This window comes from Bos indicus, chromosome 2, assembly GCF_029378745.1.
Source record: "Bos indicus isolate NIAB-ARS_2022 breed Sahiwal x Tharparkar chromosome 2, NIAB-ARS_B.indTharparkar_mat_pri_1.0, whole genome shotgun sequence".
Taxonomy (NCBI): domain Eukaryota; kingdom Metazoa; phylum Chordata; class Mammalia; order Artiodactyla; family Bovidae; genus Bos; species Bos indicus.
The window spans coordinates 121,805,544-121,824,604 of NC_091761.1; the positions used below are offsets into that span (position 1 = coordinate 121,805,544).

Genomic DNA, 19,061 nt, shown 5'->3' on the forward strand with positions numbered 1-19,061 from the left:
GCCTTCCGCTGGTGGAAACCTGGGCTGAGGACAGCAACTACGCCACTTTCATGCGCCCTTTTTGCCAGGTTAAAATATGGCCACCACTGCAACACCCTACCCAAGTTTCTCTAAATACCCAGGCCGACCAGCCCCGGGACCTACTCTAGAGCAAGAAAGGGAGGAAGAGCTGCGCCAGCACAGCAATTAAGTTTTCCGGAATCGGTCTCCTGACCCTTAGCTCCTTCGGCCTCTCTCTAGGAGGCACCAAACCTCCGCCCTAGAGCGTCAGTTCCGTCGACCGATGAGTCCAGGATGGACAGTCTCATATATCCAATCAGAATAGGGCCCGCCCCCAAGCCCAAGAGAAGGCAGGGTTGACTCCTGGAAGCTCCGCCCCTCGCAGACGTGTGACGTCAGAATCGCCATGGCCAGCTATCCTTACGGGCAGGTGAGTGTGAGGGGCGGGCGAATTCAATTAGGGCCCTCGCTAAGTCCTGCCCGAAACCCCCTGCTTCGCTTTCTCCCCGCCTCCTCCGCGCCTTTCCCAAGCTGAGGTTGTCTTCTTGAGGTTGCGCAGGAGCGAAGGGAAAAGAGATGGTCGGTCGCTCCTGGCTCACGTCACGTAGGCATGCACGTCTGGGAGGTCGTGTCGCGCCCCCTTTGACGTTGTGCATGGGAAGATTTGGGGCTCTTGAACCCCAGAGTCAGACTGCGCTTGGCCTGGGCCCCACAACTCTCCCAGGACTCCACTGGGGCCCGCAAGCGGGGTCATCAACGCCAGCAGAACGTTTAGAGCACTGGTTCTGTCGGTATCTTTGGGGGAGTCGATAAAAATACACCTCTGACGTACTGCATCTGAACAATCAGGAGAATCTGTGGTTTTAGCAGACTGCCCAAGTGAGCTTGTCTGGCCACTGATTTAGTCCAGTACCTTCGTTTCACACATAGAAAAAGTAAAACCCAAGAAGACATGGAATTTATTTGAAGTCGTTAGGCAGCAGAACCCGGAGCTGTCAGCAAATGCCTCTTCCCCAGCGCACCTTGATCCAGCCAAGAACGCCACAGCAAAGTGATTCTGTGGCCAGAATACGTTGTTGGATGACAGAATGGTTGAGTGATCAAGTGCAGTTTGGTGTGGAGGAAGGTTCACATCTTGGCTCCATCACTTAGTTTAGAGCCCTTAAACAAGGTACTTTTGCCTTTCTGAGTTGAAAGTTTCCTCCTCGGTAAAATAGGGCCACATAATAGGGTCTATTTCATAGAGCTGTTATGAAGAATAATGAAGTGATGCTCGTAAAACCTTTGGTACAACTAAGAGTGTAACGGGTGTTACCTTTTAGTATTTTGATTTTTCCTAGATTCCTAGGTCAGTGCTGGAAGAGCCCTCAAAAGAGTTCCTTCGTTTTATTAATTTACTTTTAAATGTCATTTATTTGGCTGCCTCAGGTCTTAGTTCCCGCATGTGGGATCAAGTTCCCCGACCAAGGATGGAACCTGGACCCCCTGCGTTGGGAGTGCAGAGTCCTAACTGGTGGGCCACCTGAGAAGTACCAAGTTCCTTCATTTTAAAAGGAGGAAACTGAAGCTCAGAGAGGGCTCCTGAGTTGCCCAAGATCACACTAATTTAGGAGATAAAACCCATGCAGGAAAAATTGGCAAACGGTCACATGGGCTATTACTAAGCGCTGTGTGTAACCACATACCGACAGATGTGGCAAGAGCCCTCTTAGGCAGTGCAGCCCTGTACACAGTATTTGGACATCCATATTCTCAATCGTGAAGGCACTGTAAGCAGGCTTGCAGGAATAATTGATTCAACTTATAACTCCGAAAAGAGCCCAAAGAGGTTAAGTGGCTTGCCCATGGTTGCACATAGCAAGTGAGGGAGCATCTGTGCTAGAACTTAGAACTTTTGTTGCATACTTAGCAGAGGTAGGAAAGAGAGGCCCGCTGGGGCTTAGGTTAGGAGGAAGTATAACCAAGCTCGGTTCCATTTGGTGAGGCTTGTGAGATGTTAATATGTATTGCTAATAAGGGGGTATGGATAAATAAGTTTGGGAAATACTCTGTTAAATATAGTACGTGTTTCATCACAAAGCATCTCAGAATTCTTAATTTGTTAATAAACATTGTATATTTGCCAGAGAGGGACAGAGTATGCAGTGTTTCTTTTTTTTTTTTAATTTTAATTAGAGGCTAATTTGGAGAAGGCAATGGCACCCCACTCCAGTACTCTTGCCTGGAAAATCCCATGGACGGAGGAGCCTGGTAGGCTGCAGTCCATGGAGTCATGAAGAGTTGGACACAACTAAGTGACTTCACTTTCACTTTTCACTGTCATGTATAGGAGAAGGAAATGGCAACCCACTCCAGTGTTCTTGCCTGGAGAATCCCAGGGACGGGGGAGCCTGGTGGGCTTCCGTCTATGGGGTCGCACAGGGTCGGACACGACTGAAGCGACTTAGCAGCAGCAGCAGAGGCTAATTACAATATTGTATTGGTTTTGCCATACATCAACATGTTTCTTAAACTTACTTAAGCATGGGAAACTCCCCCTCCCCTGTTTTGAGTCTGGTCATTTTTTGGTGACACTAGTATTATTCCTGAGGAATATAGTTTGGGAAAACATGGCCGTGGTGCATTGTTTCTCGGTGGGTGGCCTGCATCAGAATCCCCTAGGAGCTTGTTAAAAAAGCACGGTTTAGATTTCCACCTCAGACCTGTTGTGTACCCAGAAAAGGCCCAAGCGTCTGCATTTTAATAAGCTTTTGGAGATCATTGGTATGCATCCTAGAAGCAGTGACATAGAAATTAGGGGCCTGAACTTCCAGGTTAGAGCGAATTGGGCTAGAATCCTAATTCTGCTATTTAATATTTATACCCCTTTGGACAAATCATCTAAGGACTCTGGGTCTCAGTTTCCTTACTTGTAAAGAGGGAGGAATAACATTTCATAGGCCTGAAAAGAGGATGAAATATGGTGAAGCCTGTGGGCACTTGGTGCATTGCTAACGTGCAGTGTGTGCTAGCGTGTGGCGGGAGCCCCCTTGCTGCTGTGATCGCGGTTACATGCCATGCTGCCTGGCCTTATGCTCAGTGAGACAGTGAGGAGGAGCACAGAGAGAAGTGTGCCTCAAGTAGAAGAAGAAATGCTTTTCCCTCACCATACCTTTGTTCCTCCTATCCAACTCCTGGTCCACAGTGTTGCAAGAAAGGAAGTGGGTTTGAAAGCATCCAAAAAATTAGTACTGCCTGTCCTCCACCCAGTATGTAGCCCTGGAGGATTCCAGCCTCCTGTTAGGAATCAGAATTCCTGTAACTTTCCACTGCCTCCTGCCTGGGGGGTCCTCAAGCATGGACTGCGTGTTGGAGAAGTAAAACTCAAGTACCCTTTGGTCGTGTCAGGGAGCCAGCCTAATGGATTTCAGCGCATAAGAGCTTGGTCTCTGAGACCAGAGAGATTTGGCTTGAAACCCCTCCACTGCCATTTCCTTGCAGAAATTTCCCACCAAAGTCTGAGGCTTGATATTCCCGTTTTTATAAATGGGATCACAGGCATACCTACCTCAAGAGTTACTGTAAAAATTAAATGAGATAATCCACGTTAAGTGAGTGATACATTGTTTTGGCATGTAGTAAATACTCAGGTGGAAGAGTGATTCAGACACGTAGATTGTAGAATCAGCGTGATGAGTATTAAATGGGAGTAAGAATCAGGCCTGCACAGGAGAGGTCCCTAACTCAGTCTTGAGGGAAGGAAGGCTTCTTAAAGGAGATGACGTTTAAGCCAAAAACCGAATATCCGGTAGGAGTTGGCTGCATGAAGAAAGTATTCCTGTGGAGAGAATAGTGTTCACAAAGACCAGGAAGCAAGAGCCCAGTATTGTGGAAGAATGTAAGGAGATCAGTCTAGTTGTAGTGAAGAAGAGGGGGAAATGAAGAAGAGGGGGAAATGGTAAGAAATGAGACCAGAAAGCTAAGCAAGGACTAGATCTTAAAGGGCCTTATGTTCCTTTTTGAGGAGGGTGGACTTGTGAGGGATCTCCTAAAGAGTTTTATCCCATTTGTGTTTTGAAGCTGTTCCCGGGGGGCACTGTCAGGATGGGTTGAAGCAGGGAGACCAGTTTCAAAGCTATTGAAGTAATCTAGATGATTTGCAGCAGATTAAGCCAACTGTGCTCTTTCCACTGTGGGGGCCCAGTGTGCCGTGGCTGCAAACAGCAGCCTCCTCTGAGGTATATACAGCCTGTTGCCGTAAGGGACCTTGGAGACAGCCTTTTCCAGTGGACATTCTTGACTGGCATGCTGTCCCTAATCTAGACTCCAAGCAGGTTATGTGCAGTGCCTTTAGAAAGCGCCAGGGGAGAGTGGCCAGGTACACTGGCCAAGTCATACTGTCCATCCGCACCAAGCCGTAGAACAAGGAGCATGTGATTGAAGCTCTCTGCAGGGCCAAGTTCAAGTTCTCTGGCCACCAGAAGGTCCCCATCCCCAAGAAGTGGGCATTTACTTAAGTTTAATGAGGACAAATTTGAAAACATAGTGGCAGAAAAGTGGCTCACCCAGATGGCTGTGGGGTCAGATACATCCCTAATCGTGGTCCTCTGGACAGGTGATGTGCCCTGCATTCATGAGAGCCTTGGCGCTGACCCCTCCTTATTCACGCCCACCAATAAATCCTACTTTCCTGTCCAGAAAAAAAGTTATCTAGGTGAGAGAACAGTGGCCTGGTGAACATGGAGCTGGGAGGCAGAAGTGAGGAAACTGGGCACCTAATTGAGGGACAGAGAAGAAAGAGGAGGCCTCAGGGGGTGCACCAGCATGTCCCTTCACTGCCATGGGCACACAGGGAGGAGCAGATTTGGATGGAACGTCAGGAGGCTGTTGGATAGGAAGGTCTGCAGCTCACAAGAGATGAAGCTGGAGAGAAAGATTTTAGAGTCTCAGCACAGAGGTGGTAATTGAAGTCTTGGGACAATTCTTGGCTTGCTGTTTATTGGCTGCAGGCTTCTAGCCTTTAAATATTTTAGGACGTTCTGCTGGTGAATGCCCAAACCACTCCTTCTGTAATCTTGTGACTGTTTAACCCCTTAGAATGGGCTCTAGCCTCCTGCAGCAGGCTGGGGGTAGCTCCAGAGCACAGGCTTGTCTTTGCAACACAGCTGACTCTTCCTCGTCAGCTTCAGCATGGACAACCTTTGACACCTCTGAGCTTTACTAGCATCTTCAGGGTAGAAGAATGAGCTCTCAAAGCCAAAGCAAAGTGTAGGACTTTCTGAGTGGGTTATTTAAGAGGGGGTGAGCTCCCCATTGGGGCTTCTTTGATGACTCAATGGTAAAGAATCTGCCTGTGATGCAGGAGACGTGGGTTTGATCCCTGGATTGAGAAGATCCCCTGGAGGAGGGCATGGCAACCCACTCCAGTATCCTTGCCTGGAGAATCGCATGGACAGAGGAGCCTGGCATGTTACAGTCCATAGGGTCATGAAGAGTCGAACACAACTGAAGTGACTTTGCATGTACGAGCTCCCCACCACTTGCAGGAATGTAAGCAGAGATTCCAGATGGTGCTACAGAGATTCCATCATTGATTGAAAGGTTGGACCAGAAGGGCTCTGAGGTCTCTTAGAATACTGTGGCTCTTGAATTGGGTCTAAGTGCTGGAGTGAAAACAGGATAAAATTCTTCTGAGTCTCCCTGATTTCTGGGCTTGAAGCCTCTGAAAGATCACCTAATCCAACCTTTCCCCCTTCAACCCTGCCCACTGTAGAGACCTGTTATATTTGACACATATATTTTGGACAGTCCCTGCCACTGGCGTGTGGTAGACTCTCACCCATTTATCGTGAACACTTACTTAGAAGAGGGTCTAATTAGTTTGGCAAAACTAATACAATTATGTAAAGTTTAAAAATAAAATAAAATTAATTTAAAAAAATTAAAAAAAAAAAAAAAAAAAAGAAGAGGGTCGAGTGGGTGGAGTCATGCAGATCCTGTTTTAAATTTCACTATTTCTAGCTGTGCCCTCCCAGGCACGTGATTAAACTTTCTGGTCCTTAATTTTCTCATCTGTGAAATAGGGATCATAGCCCTTACCTCATGGGACAGAGGATCAGTGAGAGCCTTAATAAAATGTTAATTGCTCCCTGCCCCCATACAAACTTATCAAATGTATTTTACTTACAGTCAGTAAAGAGATAGGATTAGTTTGGAAAAGACCTTGATGCTGGGAAAGATTGAGGGCAGGAGGAAAAGGGGGCAACAGAGGACTCAATGGACATGAGTTTGAGCAAGCTCCAGGGGACAGTGAAGGACAGGGAGGCCTGGTGCACTGCAGTCCGTGGGGTCACAAAGAGTTGGACATGACTTAGCAACTGAAAAATAATAATAACAACAAAGGGTTAGTTTTCTGTAATGTTTTGGAAACCGTGGTTACTGAACTTTTCCTGTCTTTTTTTTCTCCTTTTTTTTTTTTAATCTCGTGTTTATTATCAGCATGAAATGCTCTTGGAAAAACCTCTTAAAGGGGCTGGCAAGTAGCATGGAGTAGTATAAAAGAACGTGGAGTCAAGGACTCTCACTCCTGTTTCATTTCTGGTTCTGACCTTTACTAATAACTCAGTGACCCTGGGAACCGTCTTTGTCAGCCTGGATTCTGGTGGTTTTACTTTCTTCATCTTATGGTGCAGACTAGAAACCTGAGTCATCCTAAACACTTCCCCTTCTTCACTCCTCCTTCCATCGCTTCCCTAATCTAATTAGTTGCCAAGTCATGTCTAGTCTATCTCTGAAATAGCTGCAGAATCCATCCTGTTCTGAGCCTGCTGTCTGGTTCAGGTTCTGCTTGTCCGGCACCTTGGCTGCTTCCTCCCCCGCAAGCTCATCCTCCACACCCTCTGCTGCTTAGTTCTCTAAACAAGGCTCTGATCACGTTTCTTCCCTGTTGGAAACCCTCCTATGGCATTCCGTTTCCCCTGGCATAAAGCTCCACATCTTCTGAGTGATATTCTTTTGTTCACGTTTTTACGGAGGCTTGCTGGTGGGTGCCAGGCACTGTGCTGGACACTGGGGTGCTGTGATGAATGAGGCCCAGTGTGTGCCCCCAGGGAGCTCACTGTTGTGTGACAGAGAGAAATTCTTCTAAGATGCGGCCCCGCACCAGCTACCGAAACGCAGCAGGACAGGTGCTGGGACGAGGAGCACGGAAAGAGCCTGCCTTTCTGAGTTCACGCTGCCTTCTTGGCCCTGCCCCTGGCTGTTAGCCCGCTCCCTGGCCACTCCACGCTCGCCCTCAGGCCTGTGCCTTTGTCTTTCTTCTCGCTTCTGTCTGGGATGTCCAGTTTCCTTTTGGAGCGTTGCTGTGCGCCAGACTCTGCCTCCTCCAGGAAGCCTTCCTTGAGCCCCTGCCTGCATGTGTTCCTTTGATTGCTTATTTATCGTTTGACAAATGGAACCAATTCCTCTACTCATGCCTCTGAATAGCATTTAAGTCGATTTTTCTGATGTCATTGATTGGATTGTATCACAGTTACCCCGTGCTCCGCAAGGCCAGGCCCTGTTTTGTCTAGCACAAGCTAACACAACATTACTGCTCTGAGTGTTTGAAGTCTTTTAACAGTTGTCCCCCTCAGTTTCTGAAAATAGGCCTTCTAACACCTTCCTTTTTTTCTGTTAAAGGATTGTTGGTGGGATTTTGCCAGTAGTGTTTATGTGTGTATGTGAAAGTGCTTTGTAAACTGTACACCTGAGGGCTTTAATGCAGGGCAGAAAGGAAAGAGTTTAGTTGCCATCAGCCCCCTGGATTGTGATAGCGCCAGGTCAGAAGCCCTGCTGGGACAGCCCTCGCTTGATTATAAGGACTATGCCTCAGGTGTCCTCAGCCAGGAACAGTTTACGGCTTTGCTCACAGGAGTTCTTGGGAGCAGTGACACCCTGGCTTCTTGTCCAGCCTGTTCTTTGGTTTGCACAGCCTCTGTAGAGTCCTTTCCCCTCTTCTAGCCTACCCTGGAATCCTGTGCCCTATTGCTTAAGGAAAGAGCACTGTCGCAGGAGGTAGTGGGAGTCATTGGGCTAGGGTGTGAACAAGGAGTGGTCTTGTCTTTCTTGGAGGAGGTTCGTGCTCCTCCACATCAGTGTTTCTTGAACCAGTCCCTTCCCCTCACCTGGCCTTAGTTTCTTGTCTGTGAACTGGAGGGGATGGATTGAAGAGGTTCCCTGCGCATCTCTCCAACTCCAGTGGAAATCTTTTAAAAATTTTATCTGTTTATTTTTGGTTGTGCTAGGTGTTTGTAGCTGCACGTGGGCTTTCTCTAGTTGTGGATAATGGGAGCTACTCTTCCTTGAGGTGCGCAGGTTCCCCACTGAGGCGGCTTCTTTTGCAGAACACAAGCTCAAGGACGCACGGGCTTCAGTAGTTGTGCTGCACAGGCTTAGTTGCCCTGAGGCACGTGGAATCTTCCAGGACCAAGGATCGAAGCTGGGTCCCTTGTATTGGCAGGCAGATTCTAAAGCTCTGGACCACTAGGGAAATCCCCCTTCTTTTATTCTTTGTTGGTCCCATGGCACCTGGCTCATGTGTCTGTTTTAAACAGCTCTTTCCTTATGCTGCTTTGTTAAATGTTACAGAGAGTGTTTCCGTGCTCCTTCAAACATTTCCCTCTCCTTTATATACTGCACTGCGCCCCCTGCACCCCCTCGCCACCCCCCCCCGCCTCCCACGCCAGAGTTTACCTGGTTCAGGGCTTTGCTGATAGTAATAATAATAATTAATATAACAATAGCAACTATGATTTATGCCAGACACTGTTGTAAGAACTGTTTGTCTTGTATTAGTGCTTTTCAAACTGCCTTTTGAATCACTGGGAGGGTTCTGCAGGGGCTCACTCACAAGCTTGCGAGGGAGGGCTTGCGAGCCTGCTTCATTGAGGCTCCAGAATCGCCACCTCCAACCACAGCAGCTTTCTCTTGTGAGTTTTTGGATTTGTATTTATCCAAAGGTTCTTTAGCTAAAATTTAACAAAAGCTGTATACATTTCTTGTAATCTGCGGAACAATTCAGTGAGGAAGGGATTATTATGTATTTTGCTTGTGAGAGAACAGGCTTAGAGAGATTAAGCCACTGGCACATGGTCATGGAGTCAGCTGATGGGAGCAGAGTATGGAACTGAGATTGGCCTGTGGCTTCATTATCTGTGAAGGAGGCTTGCCATGAGCTCTGGGCAGCTTCCAGGGCAGAAGAGCATCCACGATGCTGAGTGGGGAAGGACCTGCCACCCACCCTCCCTCAAGAAGCTTCTCTTCCTTGAGCAGGCAGTCCCTCTTTAGATCAAGTGTGAATTTGGCCTTGGCCTTGAAGGTAAGTGTCCAGGAAGCCATCAAACACAATTAAAAGAGAAAGTCCAAGTTCACACTGGCGGTTGGTCTAGGACTTGTCTGGATGGCAGCATCCTCAATTTTTGGAGCTAGGCCCAGTTGCCCTCTGTGCCCTTGACCTCAGCCCACCTGCCGAGGCCTTGGCTGTCCTCCACTCAGCCTTTGGCTGTCCTCCACTCGGCCTTTGGCCAGCCTCCACTCGGCCTTTGGCCGGCCTGTTAGGGAGATGGAGCCTAACGCTCTGAGTCTCAGGGATCCCTGGCTAGTGGCGTAGGGACACGAACAAGAGCGGGAGTGCTCCCACGCAGGCTCTACTGTACCCATGGCCCGGGCTTAGCAGCCAGGAAACCTGCATTCTGGCCCCAGCCCTTCCACGCGGTTTTGTGTGATTTTTCTGGACTTGAGTTTCCTTCTCCATAGGGGAGCACTAATACTAATAGTTAATGTGTATTGAGTGCTTTGTACTAGGGTCTCTGTCAGAACTCTTCACGTGATAGGCCTCATTTCATTCTCATACTAATTGGTAGGCCGGCACTTTAAAAGCAAAGAATATTGAGGTTTAGAGAGGCTAAGTCATTGGACCAGTTAGGAAATGGCAGAACCCCAACTTGAACTGGTCTTTTTCACTCCTAGCCGTTGTCCTGTATTGCTTTAGGAATAGGGTCTTGCCTGCCTGTCTCACAGAGCCGTGGGTGAGTCCGGGGAAATGTTTTTGCATCATGAGCTAGAGTCCAGTAAGGAAGACGTGCTCTGGGTGAATCCATGCACCGTGCACCATTGGTGACTGGGAGGGTCAGGGGCATTACTGGAGATCGCGTTTGGCTGGGAATTCTGCAAGTAGAGGTGGGGGTACCATGGAGTGTGGATTTTGAATTCAGTTTGATTCATTTGCCTGCTCACTGATACAGTCAATACTCACGGAGCATCCATTCTGCCCTGGGGGTGGGGATAAAGTGGCAAACCAGTCAGGGTACCAGCCCTTGTGGAGCCCCTTAGTGGGCAGGGAAGGGCAGGTTTCCAGGGCAGCCAGGAGAGCAGGTTTCCAGCCCTGCCTCTGCAGGTCATGGGCAGTGTGACTGGGTAAGCTGAATGTCTTCTGGACGCTGCAGGTTCCCCATCTGAACCATGGGATCATGAGTCCAGCCCAGCCTGTAGGATCAGTTAAAAGAAAGGCCATGGCAGGGCTTTGTAACTGTAGCCTGCCGTGCCGTGGCTAGTTTCTGGCCCTGTCCTTCTGACCGATGTCTTCTCTTCTTGCAGGGCTGCCCAGGAGCTGGGGGACAAGCACCCGGAGCCCCTCCGGGTAGCTACTACCCCGGACCCCCCCACGGTGGAGGGCAGTATGGGAGCGGGGTACCCCCTGGTGGCGGATATGGAGGAGGTCCTGCCCCTGGAGGGCCTTACGGACCACCAGCTGGTGGAGGACCCTATGGACACCCCCACCCTGGGGGGCTCCCTTCTGGAACTCCAGGAGGACCCTATGGTGGCGCAGCCCCAGGGGGCCCCTATGGTACACCACCTCCAAATTCCTTCGGTGCCGGACCTTATGGACAGGGACCACCTCCTCCAGGTAAGTAGGGGTCTTGGACTCCAGCTGCCTTGAGCCTTGTTCCGAGTTATCCAAGGCCCTGTATGCCCTTCTTGTGAATGCACAGGCAGCCTGCTCTCTGGCTTCTAAGCATCTTGTCTCTAGCTTTGCTTGCATTAGCAGAATGAGAAGTCTGTTAATTAGCTTTGCTGTGGTGACAACAATTCTGAAATCTCTGGCTTACAGCAACAAACGTTTATTTCTGTTCCTCGCTCACACTTATTTACTCTTGCTTACACGTCGACAGCTGCAGGCTTGGCTGCTGAGGTTCTGCTCCACGTGTCTTTTCTTTCCAGGATCTCGGCTGGAGGCGCAGCCCCCGTTTGGGGTATGCTGTTTCTGTGACAGGCGAAAAGAGCAGGAGAGCTAGGAGGAATGCACAGTGCCTCCTAAAGCTTCTGCTCTGAAGGACGTTATATCTCTTCCACTCAGGTTTATCACATCCCCTGGTTCAAGCCTGACATCAGTAGGATGGGAGTGGATCTTTCTCTCATTAGAGGGGGCTCTGCAGCCCCTGGGCAGTGGAGAGGATGTACCATGCTCTTGCCAGAAGTGGGGGAAGGAGTAGATTAGCCAGTCATTGGAGACAGCAGTACCATCTGCTGTGGGAAGGAACCCCTTTTCTGTGTAAGGGAGGCTGACTGCTTATATGCAGAAAGGCACGGTAGCCTAATTGCTGAAAGCTTGGGCTTTTGAGATAAGATCACTTACTGATCTGACCACATTACTTCATCTCTTTAAGCCTCAGTAGCCACATCTGTAAAATGGGTAAGTATCACTGCTTCACAGGATCGTTAATAAGGATTAAGTGAGAAGTTGCAGGTAAACACTGGGCACAGTGTCTGGCACATGGAGGGGCTTACTAAACAGTGTTCTGTTAGAGGGCTTGTTCTGGAACATTCTCAGCAAAGAGGTATTGAGCATTTACTGTGACAGCAGACGTGACAAGGGCTGTCCCACTGCAGGATGCCAAGACAGGCGGGGGGTGATGAGATGAGATGGGGAAGGATAAAGAGCAGAGGCAGTAAAGGTGAGCTGCTGGACAAATGGGGCCTGGGGAGGGGGCTTGGCAACTCAGTGGATGTGGAGAAGCTTAGGTGGGGGCTTCAGGCTCAGTGAAGACTCCTGAGTGGTCTCAGACCGGCTGTCAGGAAAGGTGAGTGCCCAGACCCCTGCGCCCTCCCAAACTCATCCAGTGAGCCTGTTCACAGCATCCTTGTTCCGAGGAGCCCACTCTGGCAGTGAGGCAGCCTTGAGCCACTCTGCTGCACCTGAAGGGCCTCCGGGGAGCGGTGCTGCAGGGAAACTGCAGCGTCTTAGTATACAGAGCGGCAGGTGGCCGAGGGAGAGGCTCGGACCTTGGGGGCTCTAAACACTGGGAGCCAGTGGCATTTATCTTGTCAGAGCTGGAGCTGCTGGCTATTTGCTTTCAGCTCAGCAGCTTCCTGGTGGATTTCCTCCTAAAATTTTGTTTCTGAGCCTGCATGAGGTCTCAGCAGGGGAATGGAACCCCTGGCTGTGAAGCTCACTCCTCCAGGGCCTGAGGCCAGAGATACTTTCTGGGGCTGCAGAGGAGAGGAGAAATGTGCTTCAGACTATTAACTGCTCACCCTCTGCAGCTGCCTGTCTCCCAACCACCATCCTGTCCCCCGCAGTGCCGCCTGTGAACCCCTGGAGCAGTGCTTCTTGAAGCATGATCCTTATATCACATGCACTGGAGGGCCTGCCTTAGCCCTGCTGAATCCAGAGTCTAAAAGTTGAGCACTGTGCTCTGCCAGAGAGGTTTGGCCCTTAACGTTGCCCCCACTGCCCACAGGGGAGATCCTAGGGGCACTCGACTCCCAAAGGGCCTCTCCAGCTCCTCACCTGCCATTACCCCTCCCTCCCACCAACCCAAGACCCCGTGGAGTGCTCTGAACACACTCTGTCCCTTTGCCACATGGCTTTTCTTTTCCCCATTGCAACTCTTTGGTCACCCTTTCAGACCCAATTTTAAAAGCCCTTCCTCTGTGAAAATTGGACTGCACACATTCCAGGCCCATTGCAAAAATTTTCTTTTGCCATTATGTCACTTAGTCATCAGAGAAACCCTGGGAAGTGGGTCCAATTTAGAAACGGAGGAATTAGTACTGAGAGAATGGAATGGTTTCTCTAAAGTCACACAAGCTAGTAAGGATCAGAGCTCTTTGCTTCCAGAGGCTGAGCTCTTCTCTGCTGATTGCAGAGACCGCGTGTTCCAGAGACTCTTCGCCCCTGCCTATGGCCTCCTCAGCGTCTGGCACAGCAGCTGTTTTTTTAGGAAAGAGGGTGGGGCCTGTCGGGATTTCCCACCCGAGGAGGGCAGCCTAGTCCCTCAGTCAGGCCAATCTTTCCTTCCAGCCTCGCCTTGGGGCCTGGGCGGGGGTTTCTGCGCAGTCTCTGATACCGCCTTGTGCCAACGAGCCCTTTTCGGGGCCAGTCAACTCAGCAGGGTTACCAGTACTCTGGCTTTTTCCCAAGACAGTCTTCTGTGCTTCTCCGCTTTCATCTGCCACCCTCTCCCCTCACCCCCAGCCCACCCTGCAGTCTCCTTTCCAAATGAATGATCCTTTCTTGCATCTTCTGACATACGCACAAAGCTCGCAGACACCCAAAGCCGTTTGAACGCCGACAGCAACACTAATAATCAGCAGTTACACAGGACTTAGACGGTGCCAGGTGCTGATCCAAGGGCTTTCGTGGATTCATTATATCGTCACAGTAACCTTATGAAGTAGATGCTGTTGTGTCCTCATTTCACAGATAAGAAACCGAAACACAGAGAACGTTAAGAGCTTAGCCGAGGCCGCACCCGGGAGAGCTGAGGCTTGACCAGGAGCCGCCTCTGGCAGGGGCTGAGCACCTCCCTCTTCTGTGTCCTGCCGAGCCCCTGGGGATTCAGAGATGAGTTAGGCTTGGATCCTGCCCACAAGCTGCTCCAAGTATAACCTGGAAGAAGTTGGGAAAAACATGTACACAGAAGAGTGATCAGGGCTATAGGGTGAAGGGGTACAAAGGAGAGAGGAAGAAGGTCCGTCCAGGAATGGAAGAAGAAAGGCTTTATGGAAGGAGCAGCATCTTCTTTTGAGTTTTGAAGTGTGGATGGGAAACGGATGCAAAGAGATGAGGGAGAAGGGGACGCGAAGCAGAGAGAACCCAGCGTGTCAGGGCTCCGCGGAGGGGCTGGGCAGCTCTGGGGAGGAGCAAGGGCCTTACTGCAGCTAGGCTGGCACAACAGGGTGGGGAGACAGACTGACAAGTAGACGGGGTGGACCACGTGGTGGGGAGACTGGAATGCTGTTTTAGGGGCGCTGGGCTTCATTGTAGGCAGTGAGGTGCCTCGGAGGAGTTTTGAGTTGAGGAGGGGGAAACTGGTGAGAACAGAGTGGGATTTTACAAAGGTTGCTCAGCTACAAGTGCTGGGTGGTGGAGAGTTGCCGTATGGGGGATTCGGTTTCACAGTCAAGTGAGAGGGGTCTGAATCAGGGCAGGTGCAGTAGGAACAGGGAAGAGTTGATAGCTGTGTGTGGAACTGCCAGCTTTGGGCTGCTCTTCGGATGTGTGGGATGAGGTGTCGGAGATGTCCTCGGGGAGGTTCACAGAAGAGGACCTCTGGAGGCCATGGGGAGGGAGGAACAGCGGCCACCCACACTCTGGTAGGTCCAGATAGGATACACCTGCCCTCATGGTGCCAGGGCAGTCAGAGATGGACCAGACCTGGTTCCCACCACAGAGAACTCCCTGCTGCCTGATGCTCAAGATGCTTGTCTCTGGGCCATGCATGTTAGGTGCTCAGCAAACAGTTTTGGGTCCACCTTCTCAGAAGATTCTTAATCTGACAGATGAGTCCCTGTTTCTTAGAAACTTAAAATCAAATAGAAGAGTGGCTGGAGCACTATAGGAAAAGCCAGAAGGATTTGTGGAGTAGAATTCAATGCATTTACACAGAAGGTCCTCTTCCATTAGAGGAAGGATGTTGTCTTGATGGAAGACAGGGAGGGGGCAGACAGACCTGTAAGGCTTTCAGAGAAGGGAAAACCTGTAGCCAGGGAGGTGCCGAGGCTGGCCCTTCCCAGCATTTCTGCGGATTGGTCTTGAGTCCTGCATCTGACTGTCCTGGTTGGCACCCCTTCCTGCAGGTGGCGTCCCTCCCAATGTGGATCCCGAGGCTTACTCCTGGTTCCAGTCAGTGGACTCTGATCACAGTGGCTACATCTCCATCAAGGAGCTGAAGCAGGCCCTGGTCAACTCCAACTGGTCCTCGTTCAATGACGAGACGTGCCTTATGATGATAAGTGAGTCCTAGCCCTTCCCCATGGGCTCAAGCTGGGGTCGAGCCACCTCCTGTCTGACGGGAGGCAAATGGAAGGCCATTCTGAGGAGAATTGTTTCAGCCAGGGAAGATTTCAAGCAGGAAACTGGGTTCACGATGAGATATCCCTTAAACTGAGAGCTCTTTTCCTTAGATCTTTTCTCAAGTTCTAGACATGGCTGAGTCATAGGCCATCTCGGTTTCTCGTTCTGCAGGATGGGACTACTTGTCCTGGTGGGTGATGGCAGGGAGGGGGTCAGCCCCCAAGCCTGTGGAGACGATGCAGTTCTGGCAGGGATGGGGCTGGTACAGCGCTTGATGAAGGTGCATCTTGGGTGCTGGCATCTGGGCCTCGGGCCTGTGGTTCTGTGGAGTCTCCTACCCCAGCCTGGGGGGACAGGCTGCCTGAGTGGTACCTGAGGACCCTGGGCCCTTAGTCTTGAAGCCTTCTTTCCATTTCCCCCCAAGACATGTTTGACAAGACCAAGTCAGGCCGCATCGACGTCTACGGTTTCTCCGCCCTGTGGAAGTTCATCCAGCAGTGGAAGAACCTCTTCCAGCAGTATGACCGGGACTGCTCGGGCTCCATTAGCTACACAGAGCTGCAGCAAGGTGAGAGCCTGGCGGGGACTCGGTGCACAGGCACAGCGGACCTTTCTCTTTACTCCCTAGGACAGAGCAGGGGGTGCTCTCTGCCTTCTGACCACCTCATGTCCAACTGCACTCCAAAACGCTGCCCTCAGCACAGGCCCCCTCCCCACCCCGTCTGTGACCTGGCTGGACAGTGAGCCAAATCCCGGGCAAGGACATGAGCAGGGCTGGATTCTGACAATGAAATTCCTGGGTCAGACAGATCCAGCCGGCAGGGAGCCTTGGGGATGGAAACTCAGCAGCCCAGGGCACTGTAAGTCTGGTATGTGTGGCTTGTGTGGCTCTTTCCTCTTGAGTTTCTAGCATGCAGAATGAAAAGAGCCCTGTAGAGGGGCTCAGAAAGATGGCTTCTGTTGCTGGCTCTGCTGGAAGGCAGTTTCCTTCCCAGAGTACTCTAAACGTAGTTGGGTAAGATGATGAGGTCACAGCTCCAGGTCTGGTTCCAGGTCTGACTCTAGAGGACAGTTGGTTAGTGTGGTTGATGGGAACTGGACAGGGAGCTTTGCTGGCTGAGAGGGAGAAAGCGTTCCCCAGAGAACCCAGCCCATCGCCCTGGCCATGGATTTCACTCAGACCGAGGAGCTTGGAGGCAGGGGGAGAGGGGAGTGCCCTGGTGGAAGAGAAAGGAGGAGATTTGTCTTGAGCACCTACCCTGTTGCCAGGTGATGATCTGGTGATGGATATTTGTAAGGGTGATATCATCACAGGAAAGCTAGTACTTACTGAGTCTTTGCTAAGGGGCAGGCACTGGAGTAAGTTTTTCTCCTGTGTTACATCATTCTGTCTCTGCATGTGATAGGTACTGTTTCTTATTCCCCACCCTTAGATGAAGGATCTCTTATTATTACCCTTTTACAGATGAGCAAACTGAGGCTTAGTCTAGGAAACTTGCCCAAGGGCCACATGGCAAAAGGGGAGCCGAGATAGTAGCCTGAGCGGGTAGATTATACGGAGAGGAGGAAGGGAGCACCCCAGCTGGGATGGGGGGACGTGGGGAGCAGTGTGGAGGCTGCGACCTGGGAACTGCCCTGCAGCCCCACCTGGGGGAGATGGGATGATTTTATTACTTTTAACAAATAACACTTACTCTGAGTGTTTATTATGTACCAAGCAGTATGCCAAGTCCTTTGCATGATCACCTCCTTTAATCCTTACTAGAACCTACAAGGTAAGTATTATCCCTATTTTAGAGATGGTAAGACAGAGGATTAGCAAAGTTAATAAACTACTTGCAGAGGGGCTGTCTTAACTCCAGAGCAGGCCCTCATAGCCTCAGCTGAGCTGCCTCTGATGTCTGTCGGCTTGAAGCAGGGGGGCTCAGGCTTCCGTCTGTAATACAGACAAGTCAGAGATGAGCATGTACAGACTGGTGTCACTCTGGGCCCCTTCGGGCCCTTAGCTAAACACAGTAGAGACATTGAGAGCAAGCGATGGGGGCCTTCCAGCTCAGGGGAGCACCCAGAGCTCCTGCTGTGCTCCTGCCATCTCGGGCGTCTGTCCCGTTTTCACCTTGGTGCCGGTCCCCTCGAGGCCCCTGAACTGCTGTGCTCTGTGGGGCTGATGGATGGCAGTGCTCACGGCAGGTTTTTGTGTCTGCTCTGTGTGCCCCTCCTCTCCAGCTCTGTCCCAGATGGGCTACAACCTGAGCCCCCAGTTCACCCAGCTCCTGGTCTCCCGCTACTGCCCGCGCTCCGCCAATCCCGCCATGCAGCTGGATCGCTTCATCCAGGTCTGCACCCAGCTGCAGGTGCTGACCGAGGCCTTCCGGGAGAAGGACACAGCTGTGCAGGGCAGCGTTCGGCTCAGCTTCGAGGACTTCGTCACCATGACAGCCTCTCGGATGCTATGACCAGCCCATCTGCAGAGTGGGGAGCGCGCCAGGCGACAACGTTTCCTGGCTCCTGGGGTGGGAGAAGCATGTGGGCCTCTCTTCCTTTCCTGCCCCTTCTAGAAAAAGAATTCTCCCTTGCATGATGCAGCAGTGTTCGCAAAGAGTGCTGGGAGTCTGTGTCATGGCCACCAAGTAGTGGGGGCCTTGGCTGAGGCCACACAGGTAGGGGCCTGACTGAGGAGAGGACTGGAAGTTGAATGTCCTTATATCCCTGAGCATTTAAATGGCACATCCTTGCGCCAGTTGCAAGACATGCAAGTCACAGCTGTGGAGTTAGTGCCCAGTTGGCTGGCTCCAGCCTCTAGCTTTTCCTTCTGTGCCCTGACGCCAGTGGTAAGTATTCATCAGCTTCTTCCCATTAGTGCCTGCATTCCCTTGCCTGTGCTGTCTTGTCAAACCGACCCCATTTCTCCAAAGCAGAACCTGACCGGGGTAGGGGTGAGAGATCTGCCCATGGGACCAGTGGCTTGGATTCCACCCCCACGAGGCCATATGTGGTTGACTTCTAGCTGCCCAGGGGTTGTCCCTGCTCAGGGAGCTTGGGCCGTCTGCTCTCTGGGCACCTTTGGCCAGGCGACCCCTCTGCAGCTCAGACCCCTCACTTGCCTGCGTCTTCTGCTTGGCTTCAGTCCCCAGGGAACAAGTTGCCACCTCCCACTGCCAATGCTTTTTTATTTGTAGTGGTTTTTTTTTTTTTTTCATTTGGGGCCAAAAAGTTCAGTGACACCGTAAGCTTCAATATAAGAATAAAATTCTGGAGTTCCATGTTTTTCACCACACCTTCCCAGTTAAAGGTCCATGCGTGTATCCATTTAGTCACTCACTCACTTCACTCAACGAATATTTAAGTACATGTGATATCCAGTGGTCCCCAGCCTTTTTGGCACCAGAGACTGGTCTCGTGGAAGACAGTTTTCTCATGGATGGGGGTTTGGGGAGGGAATGGTTTCAGGATGATTAAAGTGCATTGCATTTATTGTGCACTTTATTATTATTGGGTTTCTCTGGTGACTCAGAGGGTAAAGCGTCTGCCTGCAATGCAGGAGACCCAGGTTCCATCCCTCAGTTGGGAAGATTCCCTAGAGAAGGAAATGGCAACCCACTCCAGTATTCTTGCCTGGAGAATCCCATGGACAGAGGAGCCTAGTAGGCTACAGTCTACAGGGTCGCAAAGAGTCGGACACGACTGAGCAACTTCACTTTGACTTTCTTATTGTTGTTCCATTAGCTCCACCTCAGATCATCAG

The 19,061-nt window shown here is 50.9% G+C and overlaps 1 protein-coding gene and 1 pseudogene across 1 annotated transcript; both read left to right on the top strand.

Moving 5' to 3' along the window:
* Positions 1-322: 322 nt before the first annotated feature.
* PEF1 (penta-EF-hand domain containing 1) lies at positions 323-18,790 on the top strand. The gene is made up of 5 exons (XM_019979376.2): positions 323-430; positions 10,615-10,924; positions 15,100-15,255; positions 15,741-15,884; positions 17,543-18,790. Exons 1-5 carry the CDS (start codon positions 407-409, stop codon positions 17,770-17,772), a joined length of 864 nt encoding a protein of 287 aa, XP_019834935.1. The 5' UTR covers positions 323-406; the 3' UTR covers positions 17,773-18,790.
* LOC139179107 (small nucleolar RNA SNORA70) lies at positions 4,137-4,258 on the top strand (annotated as a pseudogene).
* Positions 18,791-19,061: the final 271 nt, after the last annotated feature.